The 13,995-nt window shown below is 37.3% G+C and overlaps 1 protein-coding gene across 4 annotated transcripts in view; it reads left to right on the plus strand.

The window, feature by feature from the left end:
- ABCB7 (ATP binding cassette subfamily B member 7) overlaps nucleotides 1-13,995 on the plus strand; it is a 139,770-nt gene that overhangs the window by 99,372 nt on the left and 26,403 nt on the right. For all 4 annotated transcript variants that reach the window (XM_068962115.1, XM_068962112.1, XM_068962114.1 and 1 more), the window contains one exon: nucleotides 13,066-13,198. In XM_068962115.1, the coding sequence (XP_068818216.1) occupies nucleotides 13,066-13,198 (133 nt within the window). The remainder of the gene's footprint in view (nucleotides 1-13,065; nucleotides 13,199-13,995) is intronic.

Below are 13,995 nucleotides of genomic sequence, written 5' to 3' on the forward strand. Positions count from 1 at the left end.
GTGACCTGTGATAACTGGCTTTATTTTTAGTATACACACAATAAAATATACTCACTGTTTGATTTATAGATCTATGATTTTTAACAGGTGTATATTTGTATAATTACTGTCACAGTATGGCCCAGAAAAGTGTTATCATTCCAAAAAAGCTCCTTTTTGCAACCCATTGGTAGATATATCCTCTCTAGACCCCTTACTGCCAGTTATCACTCATTTGTTCTCTGTCACTGTAGTTTTTTCATTTTGAGAATACCATAAAAATGGAATGATAAAATATATAAGCTTTTGAGCTGGCTTCTCTAATTCAATGTAATGTCTTTGTCATTCATGCAAGTTGCTGATTCTATCACTAGTTCATTATCTTTTATTAATGAACAGTATTCCATAGTATGGATATACTGGAGTTTGTTGATCCATTTATCCACTGATGGACATTTTGTTTCTTTCCACACTCTTTGGCAATTAAAGCTAGAGTTGAGTTGCTGTAAACACTCAAGTACAGGTGTTTGTGTGAATGTGAGTTTTCATTTCTCCAGGATAAATACCTAGGAGTGGAATTGCTGGGTTATGGTAAGTGTATTTTTAACTCTATAAGAAACTGCCAGGTTATTTTCTAAAATGGCTGTGTTTGTCTTTCCACTTGCAATATATGAGAGTTTCAGTTGCTTCACTTCTTTTTATTGTCTGTGCATGCTAAGTCGCTTCAGTCATGTTCGACTCTTTGCATCCCTTTGGACTATAGCCCCCCAGGCTGTTCTGTCGCTTCAGTTCTCTAAGCAAGAAAACTGGACTTGGTTGCCATGCCCTCCTCCAGGGCATCCTTCAGAACCAGGGATTGAAAGACTCGTCTCCTGCACTGGCAGGGATTTTGTTACCACTGGCACCACCTGGGATATCGTTCATTAGGTTGGTGCAAAAGTAACTGCAGTTTTTGCACTGTTGAAATTTACCTTTGATATTGGAATACATTCTTAATGTGGTTATGTTATACATAATATTAATGCACATCTCTCACTTTATATTTTTTGCTGATAACTTATTCAGTTCAGTTCAGTCACTCAGTCATGTCCAACTCTTTGCAACCCCATTAATCACAGCACGCCAAGCCTCCCTGTCCATCACCAACTCCCAAAATTCACTCAAACTCATATCCATCAAGTCGGTGTTGCCATCCAGCCATCTCATCCTCTGTCGTCCCCTTCTCCTCCTGCCCCCAATCCCTCCCAGCATCAGTGTCTTTTCCAATGAGTCAACTCTTCGCATGAGGTGGCCAAAGTATTGGAGTTTCAGCTTCAACATCAGTCCTTCCAATGAACATCCAGGACTGATCTCCTTTAGGATGGACTGGTTGGATCTCCTTGCAGTCCAAGGGACTCTCAAGCATCTTCTCCAACACCACAGTTCAAAAGCATCAATTTTTCTGTGCTCAGCTTTCTTCACAGTCCAACTCTCACATCCATACATGGCCACTGGAAAAACCATAGCCTTGACTAGATGGACCTTTGTTGGCAAAGTAACATCTCTGCTTTTCAATATACTGTCTAGGTTGGTCATAACTTTCCTTCCAAGGAGCATGCGTCTTTTAATTTCATGGCTGCAATCACCATCTGCGGTGATTTTGGAGCCCCCAAAAATAAAGTCTGACACTGTTTCCCCATCTATTTGCCATGAAATGATGGGACTAGATGCCATGATCTTCGTTTTCTGAATGTTGAGCTTTAAGCCAACTTTTTCACTCTCCACTTTTACTTTCATCAAGAGGCTCTTTAGTTCTTCTTTACTTTCTGCCATAAGGGTGGTGTCATCTGCATATCTGAGGTTATTGATATTTCTCCCAACAATCTTGATTCCAGCTAGTACTTCCTCCAGCCCAGCATTTCTCACGATGTACTCTGCATATAAGTTAAATAAGCAGGGTGACAATGTTCAGCCTTGACGTTCTCTTTTCCTACTTGGAACCAGTCTGTTGTTCCATGTCCAGTTCTAACTGTTGCTTCCTGACCTGCATATAGGTTTCTCAAGAGGCATGTCCAGTTGGTCTGGTATTCCCATCTCTTTCAGAATTGTCCACAGTTTATTGTGATCCACACAGTCAAAGGCTTTGGCATAGTCAATAAAGCAGAAATAGAGGTTTTTCTGGAACTCTCTTGCTTTTTTGATGATCTAGTAGATGTTGGCAATTTGATCTCTGGTTCCTCTGCCTTTTCTAAAACCAGCTTGACGATATGAAAGTTCATGGTTCACATATTGCTGAAGCCTGGCTTGGAGAATTTTGAGCATTACTTCACTAGCATGTGAGATGAGTGCCATTGTGTGGTAGTTTGAGCATTCTTTGGCATTGCCTTTCTTTGGGATTGGAATGAAAACTGACCTTTTCCAGTCCTGTGGCCACTGCTGAGTTTTCCAAATTTGCTGGCATATTGAGTGCAGCACTTTCACAGCGTCATCTTTCAGGATTTGAAATAGCTCAACTGGAATTCCATCACCTCCACTAGCTTTGTTTGTAGTGATACTTCCTAAGGCCCACTTGACTTCACATTCCAGGATGTCTGGCTTTAGGTGAGGTATCACACCATCATGATTATCTGGGTCATGAAGTTTTGTACAGTTCTGTATATTCTTGCCACTTCTTAATATCTTCTGCTTCCGTTAGATCCATGCCATTTCTCTCCTTTATTGAGCCCATCTTTGCATGAAATGTTCCCTTTGTATCTCTAATTTTCTTGAAGAGATCTCTAGTCTTTCCCATTCTGTTCTTTTCCTCTATTTCTTTGCATTGATGGCTGAGGAAGGCTTTCTTATCTCTTCTTGCTAGTCTTTGGAACTCTGCATTCAGATGCTTATATCTTTCCTTTTCTCCTTTGCTTTTCACTTCTCTTCTTTTCACAGCTATTTGTAAGGCCTCCCCAGACAGCCATTTTGCTCTTTTGCATTTCTTTTTCATGAGGATGGTCTTGATCCTTGTCTCCTGTACCATGTCACAAACCTCCCTCCATAGTTCATCAGGCACTCTGTCTATCAGACCTAGTCCCTTAAATCTATTTCTCACTTCCACTGTATAATCATAAGGGATTTTATTTCGTTCATACCTGAATGATCTAGTGTTTTTCCCCACTTTCTTCAATTTAAGTCTGAATTTGGCAATAAGGGGTTCATGATCTGAGCCGCAGTCAGCTCCCATCTTGTTTTTGCTGACTGTATAGAGCTTCTCCATCTTTGGCTGCAAAGAACATAATGAATCTGATTTCGATGTTGACCATCTGGTGATGTCCATTTGTAGAGTCTTCTCTTCTGATAACGTATTACTTCCTGTCTATTTTGCATTTACTTTAAACTATGGAAATGATGTTAGACAAAAATCAAATTCAAGTGATTTTCTTATTCAAGTTCAAAATGAGTTGTAAACCAGCAGAGAGAACTCAAAACATCAGCAATGGATTTGGCCCACGAACTCTTAATGAATGTACAGTGCAGTGGTGGTTCAAGAAGTTTTTGCAAAGGAAACAAGAGTCTTGAAGATGAGGAGCATAGTGGCTGGCCATTGAAAATTGACAATGGCCAGTTGAGAACAGTCATTGAAGCTGATCCTCTTACATCTACATGAGAAGTTGCTGAAGAACTCAGTTTCGGCCATTCTGCAGTCGTTTGGCATTTGAAGCAAATTGGAAAGGTGAGAAAGCTCAATAAGTGGATGCCTCATGAGCTGACCAAAAAATCAAAAAAAGTTGTCATTTTGCAGTGTCATCTTCTGTTATTCTGTGTAACAACAATGAACCATATCTTGATCAGATTGTGACATGTGATGAAAAGTGGATTTTATATGACAACTGATGATGACCAGCTCAGTGTTTGAACCAAGAAGCAGCTCCAAAGCATTTCCCAATGCCAAACTTGCACCAAAATGAGGTCATAGTCACTGTTTGGTGTTCTGCTGCTAGTCTGATCCACTACAGCTTTCTGAATCCTGACAAAACTATTACATCTGAGAAATATCCTCAGCAAATCAGTGAGATGCACCAAAAACTGCAATGCCTGCAGCCAGCTTTGGTCAACAGATAGAGCCCAAGTCTTCTCCATGACAATGTCTGACTGTACATTGCACAACCAGTGCTTCAAAGGTTGAATGAATTTGGTTACGAAGTTTTGCCTCATCCTTCATATTCACCTGACCTCTCATCAACTGATTACCACTTCTTCAAGTATTTTGACACCATTTTTTCAGGGAAAATGATTCCACAACCAGCAGGGGCAGAAAATACTTTACAAAAAGCTTGTTGAATCCTGAAGCACAGACTTTTTATGGTATAAGAATAAACAAACTAATTTCTCTTTGGCAGAAATGTATTGATTGTAATGGTTCTTATTTTGATTAATAAAGATGTATTTGAGCCTAGTTATAATGATTTAAAGTTCATGGTCTAAAACCATGATTACATTTGCACAAACCTAGTACTACCCTTGGTATCATCAGGCATAGTGCTTTCTTGTGGCTTTAATATACGTTTCTCTAATGGCTAATGATGTTGAATATCTTTGCTTGTACTTTGTTGCCATCCCTATGTCCACTTTGATGAAGTGTCTGTGCAAATGTTTTGTCCATTTTTTATTTGAACTGTTGTTTCTACTGTTGAGTTTAGTGAGTTATTTATATATTCTGTATGAGACCTTTCTCAGATATATAATTTGCAAATATTTTCTCCCAGTTCCCTTAATAATATCTTATATAGAATAAATGTTTTAAATTTTAATAGATTTCAGTTCATCATTTTTTTCTTTATGGATTATGCTTTCGTTGTTATGTCTAAGAATTATTTGCCTAACCTAAGGTCATTAAGATTTTCCCCTGTTTTCATCTAAAAGTTATATTTACATTTAGATCTGTGCTCCATTTTGCATTAATTATTGTTTTGCATTTAAATGAAGTTTCATGATTTTGTCTGGTTGTTCCTACATGAAGGCTCTCTTCTTCCCATTGAATTTTCTTTGTTTCCTATTGCTGCTATAACAACTTTTAAAAAATTTAATACTTAGACAACACAAATTTATTTTCTTATGTTTCTAAAGGTCAGGAGTCCAAAATTAGATTTCACTGGATCAAAATAAAGCCATTTAGCAGGATTGTGCTCCCTCCAGTGTCTCTTGGGAGACGATTGGTTTCCTTGCCTTTTCTAGCTTCTGGGCTTCTCTGGTAGTTCAGTTGGTAAAGAATCCGCCTGTAATGCAAAAAATCCCCATTCAGTTCCTGGGCTGGGAAGATCTGCTGGAGGAGGAATAGGCTACCCACTCAAGTATTCTTGGGGCTTCCCTTAGGGCTCAGCTGGTAAAGAATCCACCGCAGTGTGGGAGACCCAGTTTTGATCCTTGGGTTGGGAAGATCCCCTGGAGAAGGGAAAGGCTACCCACTCCAGTATTCTGGCCTGGAGAATTCCATGAACTGTATAGTCCATTGGGTCCCAGAGTTGGACAGAACTGAACGACTTTCAGTTTCACTTTCAGCTTCTAGACGTCACCTGCATTGTTTGGCTTGAGGCCCCTTCCTCCATCTTGAAGCTAACAGCATCTTCAGTCTTCTTGACTCTTTAACTCTTGGATTCTATAGCCATACCGTTTTTTTCTTTACTTTGGCCCTCCTACTTCGCACTTATAAGGACCTTTTTGATTTTGTGTGTCCCACCTAGATAATCCAGAATACTCTCCCCAGCTCATATTCTCTAGTTTAATCACATCTGCAAAGTCCATTTTACCATGTAAGGTATCATCTTCTAGGTTCCGGATATTAGTACATGGAAATATTTAGGGAGCCATTATTCTTTCTCAGATAGATAGTTGTATGTCATCATTTTCTGAATTCTGTTTCTTTGATCTGTGTGTCTCTCCATTCATCAACACCACAATGCCTTCTGTATTGTAGTTTTATAGTACGTCTTAAAGAGAGGAAGTATTGCTCTTCTGATTTTTTTTCCAAAGTTATTTTGGCTTTTCTAGTTTCTTTTCTTCAATCATTGCTACAAACAAGCTGGATGGAACTCTTAAATGGATTTTTAATAAATCCCTAGACCAATTTGGGGAAAATTGATGCCCCCTACTATGTTGATTCTTACAGTTGATGAACACAGTATGTCTCCCCATTTATTTAGATCTTCTGTAACTTATTTCATATGTATTTGTAGCTTTCAGCATATAGATACTGTACATATTTGATTAGATCAGTGGTTCCCAATTAAAATCAGTGGTTCTCCTGATTTTGCTCTTCAGGGGACATTTGGCAGTATCTAGGGCTTCCCTGGTAGCTCAGACAATAAAGAATCTGCCTGCAGTGCAGGAGACCCAGGTTCAATCCCTGGGTCAGGAAGATCCCCTGGAGAAGGGAATGGCAACCCACACCAGTGTTCTTGCCTGGAGAATCCCATGAACAGAGGAGCCTGGTGGGCTACAGTCCATGGGTCACAAAGAGTTGGACACAACTAAGTGACTGACACTTTAACACTTTAGAGGCATTTTATTGGTCACATTTGCGCAGTGCTAGGGAGTGCTGCTAGCTTGTGGTCAGTAGAGGTTAGACACTAAACATCCTGAAGTACACAGAACAGCCCCTCCTATAGGAAAAAATTATCTAAATGTTAGTAGTAAAGGTTGAGAAACCCTGGGTTTATACTTAAGGATTTGTTTTTGTGGGGAGGGGTATTGTAAATTTTTTTAAATTTTGGTTTCCAGTTGTTAATTGCTTGTTTATTGATACATTAATAATTGTTTATTTATATTGCTCATTATAATGATAATTGTATTGGTAATTACTGATGTATTCGTAGTTTGGGCTACCATTTTATTTTTGAGAGCAGACCTGAGTTGAGTTTGTTTATCTTAATTTATTTATTTTTAATTGGAGAATAATTGCTTTACAATATTACGTTGGTTACTTCCATATATCAACATGAATCAGTCATAGGTGTACATATGTCCCCTTTCTCTGAAACCTCCCTCTCACATCCCACTCCATCCTCCCTCCACCCGCCCCCTGTCCCGCCCCCCACAAGTAGTCAGAGAGCACCAGATTTGAACTGCTTCCTTGGGAACAGGGAATTCCCTACAGCTATCTGTTTTACATGTGGTAATGCATGTTTCAATGTTGCTCTCTTTGTCTCACCCTCTCCTTCCTCCAGTGTCCACAAATCTGTTCTCTATGTCTGCATCTCTATTACTCCCCTGCAAATAGGTTCATCAGTACCATTTTTTAGATTCCATATATATGCATTAATACACGATATTTGTTTTTCTCTTTCTGAATTACTTCACTCTGTAAAATAGGCTCTAGGTTCATCCACCTCGTTAGGACTGACTCAAATGTGTTCCTTTTTATGGCTGAGTAATATTCCATTGCATATATGTACAATGACTTCTTTATCCATTCATCTGTTGATGAACAACTAGGTTCCTTCCATGTCCTAGCTATTGAAAATAGTGGTCTTCCATTTTATTATTTGTTTTCTGCTAGTTGTCTCTTTATTTTGTTGCTTTGTTTCACCTTTCCTATCATATTTTCCATTATTTGAACAGGTTTTACTATCCCATTTTATCTCTTGTGCCTTTTGGTCTATCTCTTTGTATAAGTTTTTAGTAGTTGCTCTAGGAATTATAATATACTTTTCACGGTCTACTTAGAATCAGTACATTATCGCTTCAAGTGAAATGTAAAAACATTACCACCCTCTAAGACCCCCTTTATGTTTATAAATCATTATATGTGTTACACCTGCATACACTGAAAACCCCATTAGTCAGTGTTTTAATTTTTGCTTTAAACCATCAAATGTATTTTTAGAACTTAAGAATATGCTACTGTATTTGCTTAGATATTAACCATTTCTGTTACTTTTCCTTCAGTCCTAATGTTCTGGGATTCATACTGCTTCTATTAGCATTTCCTTGAATATGAAGAATTTCCTTTAGCATTTCTTTTAGAGCAGGTCTGCTGTTAATTAATTCTTATTAGTTTTCTTTACTCTGAGAATGTGTTGCTATTCCCTTCATTTCTGAAGGCTAATTTGCGGTGATAGGATTTTGGTTGACAGTTCTTTTACCACTTGAAAAATGCCACTTCCTGCTAGCCTCCCTGGAAATCTGTCTTCAAATTGTTTTTCTCTTATACTTAATGTATTATTTGTGTCTAGCTCTTTTAGTAGTTTTTTGTCTTTAGCTTTCAGAAGTTTAATTTTGATGTGTCTAAGTGTGGATTCCTTTGGATTTATCCCTATTTATGGTTGCTCAGTTTCTTGAATTCTTGGGTTTGTCTTTGCCAAATTAGAGGAGTGTCTATTTTCTCTCTGTTGTTCATATTCAGTAATTTCTATTGTTCTGTCTTCAAGTTTACATATTCTTTCCTTTGTCCTCTTCATTCTGCCATGGATCCCATCCATTCAGGCTTTTTTACGTCAGTTATATTTTTCAGTTTCAGATTTTTTCGTTTTCTTCTTTTATCTCTATTTGCTGAGACTTTTTAATTTTTGTTGATTTAAGCATGTTTATAAATGTTCTTTGAAGTACTTTTATGATAGCTACTCTGAAATTCTAGTCAGGTAGTTCTAATATTTCTGTCTATGCATTTTCTTATTCAAGTTGCTATCTTAGGCATTCTTGGGATGATGAGTGACTTTTTTATCGAAACCTGGGCATTTGGGGTACCATGAGACTGGATCTCATTTAAATCTTTCTATTTAGCAGGCCTCTCATGGCACTGCTCTGCAAATGGGTTTGAAAGTCCTGGTTCTTACCTTGGCCTCCATTGTTTCCTAGGGAAAGGGACTCATGACTCTAGGTGAGGTAGGAATTCAGGTGCCTCAGTAAGATGAAAGACAAGCTATGTACTGGAAGGAAATATTTATAAATCGCATAACCAACAGAGGGCTATATCTAGAATATAAAGAATTCCTAAGATTCAGTAGCAAAAAACAATCCGAATATAGAATGCACAAAAGACACCAACATATTTTATCAGAGAGGATATATGAATCACAGAGAGTACATGCAAAGATATTCAACATCTTTGCTGTTATGGAAATGCAAATTAAAACCACAATGAAATATCACTATACACCTATTAAAATAGTTTCAAAATTTAAAAACACTGTGACGACCAAATGTTGGTGAGGATGCACAGGAATTGGATCATTCATACTTTACTGGTAGTAATATAAAGTGGTACCAGCCACTTTGAAAGAATATGGCAGTTTGTTAAAAAGTTCAGTGTAGGCTTACCGTATGACTTAGCAATTACCCACTTGGGCATTTATCATAGAGAAATGAAAACATATGACCACCTGTATGAAAATGTTCATAACATCTTTATTAATAATAGCCCCAAACCAGAAACAACCATAATGTCCTTCAGATATGAATGAGTGGTTGAATAAATTCTGCTACATCCACAGACTAGTACTCAGCAGTAAAAAGAGATGAGCTACTGATAGATACATCATCTTTGATGAAGGAATATAAATAAGTAACATAAGGAAGTTCTTTTGTGGTGATGGTACAGTTCTATGTCTTGATTGTTGTGATGATTACATGGATCTGAACATGGGACAAAATTGCATAGAACCATATAGAAAACACATACAAACCACACACTAATACACATTTAAAAATGATGAAAACTGAATGAGTTCTATAGCCTAGTTAACAGCAATGTGCCAATGTACATTTTTGGTTTTAATATTGAACTAAAGCTATATAATAGATGCCATCATTAGGAGATGCTGGGTGAAGGGTTATGAGTCTCTGTACTACTTCTGCAGCTTCCTGTCAGCCTATAATTATTTCAAAATGAAAAGTTAAAAAATCATAGTTGTCTGAGATGATTTAAGTGTAATTCTGCTGAAGGCAGAATATTAGGGAGAAATCAGTATTTGCCACCACTACCACCCCCAGTCCCAGAATCCACCCACCAAAGAAGGAGACCTGAGACATGGATTTGATCCCTGGGTCAGGAAAACCCCCAGAGTAGGGAATGGCAATCCACTCTAGTATTCCTGCCTGGAAAATTCCATGGACTGAGGAGCCTGGCAAGCTACAGTCCATGTGGCCACAAAGAGTCAGACATGACTGAGCAACTGAACACATCCTCAAAATATCACAAGATCAGTGGAAACCACATGTAATGGTATACTAATGGTCTACATGTAGATAACATCTACATGTAATATTTTCCATTTCTTTAGTGTTTTTCCTTTTCTTTTAAAAATTACTTTTATGGGGAAACTGACAGTAATCAACAATTATCATTACAGGTAGTGTATGTTCTTAGCACTGTGCTAACTACAGACAGATGACATTAAAGTTCTTTATATGCTTATGAGGATGCTCTCAATTTGACCAAATGTAAATACATTTTCAAAAAAAATAAAATTGCACAGTTTTCTTGGTGATGCATTAGTTTCGGTGACAATTCACTCTAAGTATGGCAAAGATATAATAGGCTATGCATTGTGAGAATTGCATGCTAGCTGTAACTATTACTTTTTCTTGCACTCAAAAGTGTTGTTGTGTTTTAGTTGCTAAGTCGTGACTGATTCTTACAACCCCATGAATTGTAGCCTTCTAGGCTCCTCTGTCCATTTGATTTCTCAGGCAAGAATGCTGGAGTAGGTTGCCATTTTCTTCTCCAGGGGAAGTTCCTGACCCAGGGATTGAACCTGTGTCTCCTGCATTGCAGGCAGATTCTTTTATCATTGAGCCACCAAAGAGTCCCTGGTATACTGGAATGCAAGTGAGGGGATTTAGCCTTATTATACAGAAAACCTGGAATCTGTATCAAATTTATTTAAATTACTTGTGCAAATTTATTTAAATACTTTTCAGCTGTTACCAGCTGTAACTGGTTTAAGTATTGCACTTAAGAGTATCCATTTAGGGTGGTGGTGGTAGTGTTGGTTTTGTCACTAAGTCATGTCCGACTCTTGCGACCCCATGGACTGTAGCCTGCCAGGCTCCTCTGTCCATGGGATTCTTCAGGCAAGAATACTGGAGTAGGTTGCCATTTCCTTCTCCAGCCATTTTAAGGTACAAAATTAAATACTATTGGCCCTGCCTTATAAGCTGCTGATACAGTTATAGTATACTGGAAAAAAATCTGAATTTCAAAGTAGACCTGGATTTTAATTCCAGCCCCGCTGCTTACTAAGTAAGTAAGTAAAGTCACTCAGTCGTGTCTGACTCTTTGTGACCCCGTGGACTGCAGCCCACCAGGCTCCTCAGTCCATGGGATTCTCCAGGCAAGAATACTGGAGCGGGTTGCCATTTCCTTCTCCAGGGGATCTTCCTGACCCAGGGATCGAACCCGGGTCTCCCGCATTGAAGGCAGACGCTTTAACCTCTGAGCCACCAGGGAAGCTGCTTACTAAACAGCTCATTAAAAATCATAGAACCTGAGTTTCTCAGTTTTAGAGGTAATACCCATTTCATTCAGCTCTCACATTTGTGATAGGTACCTAGGCACCATTGCTACTCCTATAGCTATTTTTACAAAATGTTTGTTTGTTGCAGAAGGTTTCCACTGAGTTATCCATACACATGCACCTGGAGATAAAGTGAGTGATAAATATATGATAAAAATTACAAATGCTGTGCTTTAAACTATAAAAAAAGAAAGGTTAGAAAATAGAAAGTGCCAAAAGAGCTGCAGATTTTAGAGAAGGCATCATGATGGGAATGCGATTCAAAGTGGGTTTTGAAGAACAAAGTGGAGAGGTAAATTGAGCAGGGAGACCATTTCAAGTAGAAGCAAAATGCCTAAGAATATATGATTATATGGGAATCAGAATTTAGAAATTTTTATATTACTTGAAACCAACTATTTATTAGATTATATTTGGGAAGTTATAAATCTTAAAGTTTTAAGCAATTTTTTCCATAGCATTGAGTCTTAAAAATATTCCAACATCTGCTGTCTGTTTTAATGGTATTAAATGTTACAGTACCTAATTGGATGCTAAGACATTTTTATACATTTCAAATCTTGATTGGTAAGGTTTACGTAGTTCCTGTCAGTTGTAGCTAATCTTAGATTTATTGACCATATTCTTTCTGTTTATCAAAGATTAATGATATAATAATGGAACTAACGAGAATTGGGATTTCATTGTTTTTGTTAAGTCTTATAAAATTGTTTTCACATTATTAATGTATATGAATTTAATTTCTTCAAAGAAAACGGCCAGCTTTACCAACTTCCTTTTTCTAAATGATGGTTAGTGTTTTTAACAGTATAACTTTATAGAAAAAGTGAAATGTGAGTGATTGACTAACTTATCTTGAATATATGAAAGCATTGTACCCCCAATTTTTTTTTTTTTTTGGTGTATTCTCATGGAGAAATAGGTTGGTGTTTGAAAGCTTAGTTTGGTATTCATTGGGTTTTGTTTTATATGGTATTGGAGCAAAGGGATTTTTTTTCTGGGGCAAATGTATCTATCAGTGTTGTTTCTTTTTCCGTTGCCAGTGGTGTATGAATCAGCCACAGATACTTATAATTTATCTGCTTTTGAGATCCTTTCTGCAGTGTAATTTCGGTTTTACCATTGTTTTGGTGAATAAATAATTTTACACATGTTTATTGAATACCTTCTACCTACAAAGCATTGTACTCAATATAAGTGGGACAGAAAGAGGAATATGATACAGAATGTCAAGAATCTGGTAGAAAAGAAATATATATACACAAGTAACTATAACATAAGGCAATTTGCTGTATGTGCCATGAGCTCTGTAGGATTTTAGATAACAAAGAATTTTTGAGTGGATGATGGGGTGATTTCATGGAGGCAGGAGCATTTGACTAATGCACATAGCTTGTAAATGAATATTAACATGACAGTCATTGTGAAGTAGGAATCCTGAAATGACGGCTCTCCCACTGCCAAAGATTTTATCTTTATAAACTAGGAAAAATGATTCCATGGTAAATGGTTAATATCTAAACATTCCCATAAATGCTAGTTTAAGGTAAATATTTGTACTTTCGTAAAAAAATAATTTGTATATGATGGATAATTGCTACTTTTATGTTTTTAGGCCATGAATATTGTGGTTCCCTTCATGTTTAAATATGCTGTAGACAGCCTCAACCAGATGTCGGGAAACATGCTGAACCTGAGTGATGCACCAAATACAGTTGCAACCATGGCAACAGCAGTTCTGATTGGCTGTATGTGTGGTTCTTTAATCTGTCTACAGGTGTTGACTTTTTTCAAGAGGGTTTTATCATACTTGAGCATATGACCTTTTACCACAAATATAACTTAGCATTTTGGATATTTGTGTTATGTGCAATTTTTTTTGATATGTGATTTTTAAATGTTCTTTGTACTATATACTTTCAAAAAATTATATAATAAAAGTTTCTAAGTTCTAGAGAGCAATAACATGAAATAAGACATTAAATTCATAACAGCCACTTCTAATAGACTCCTTATAAGATATCTTTTTAGTAAGACTATAGTTATATTCTTGCTGTTGTTGTTAGCTGTTAAACAGGAAATGGCTAAATAATGATATATGTGTATTAAATGTTTTTAAATTATATTCAGTAGCCATGACACAGATCTGCAATTTATAAAGAATATAATGCTTTGTGTCCCCATGCCATAGAAAGGATTCTCTGTGAGATTCAGACCTGAGTTGGGGCATGCTTAGTCAAAGCACTTGGATTTTTCAGGATATCAATTTTATCATTTGTTTCTTGGGGGAATTGAATTAGATCATAAAACCTCAACAGATACTGTGCATTTATCTATAATAAGACCTTATGGGCTCAGTTCAGTTCAGTTGCTCAGTCATGTCCGACTCTGCAACCCCATGGACTGCAGCACACTAGGCCTCCCTGTTCATCACCAACTCCCAGAGCCTACTCAAACTCATGTCCATTGAGTCGGTGATGCCATCCAACCATCTCATCCTCTTTCGTCCCCTTCTCCTCCTTCCTTCAATCTTTCCCAGCATCAG

The sequence above is a fragment of the Capricornis sumatraensis genome, chromosome X (genome assembly GCF_032405125.1).
Source record: "Capricornis sumatraensis isolate serow.1 chromosome X, serow.2, whole genome shotgun sequence".
Taxonomy (NCBI): Eukaryota; Metazoa; Chordata; class Mammalia; order Artiodactyla; family Bovidae; genus Capricornis; species Capricornis sumatraensis.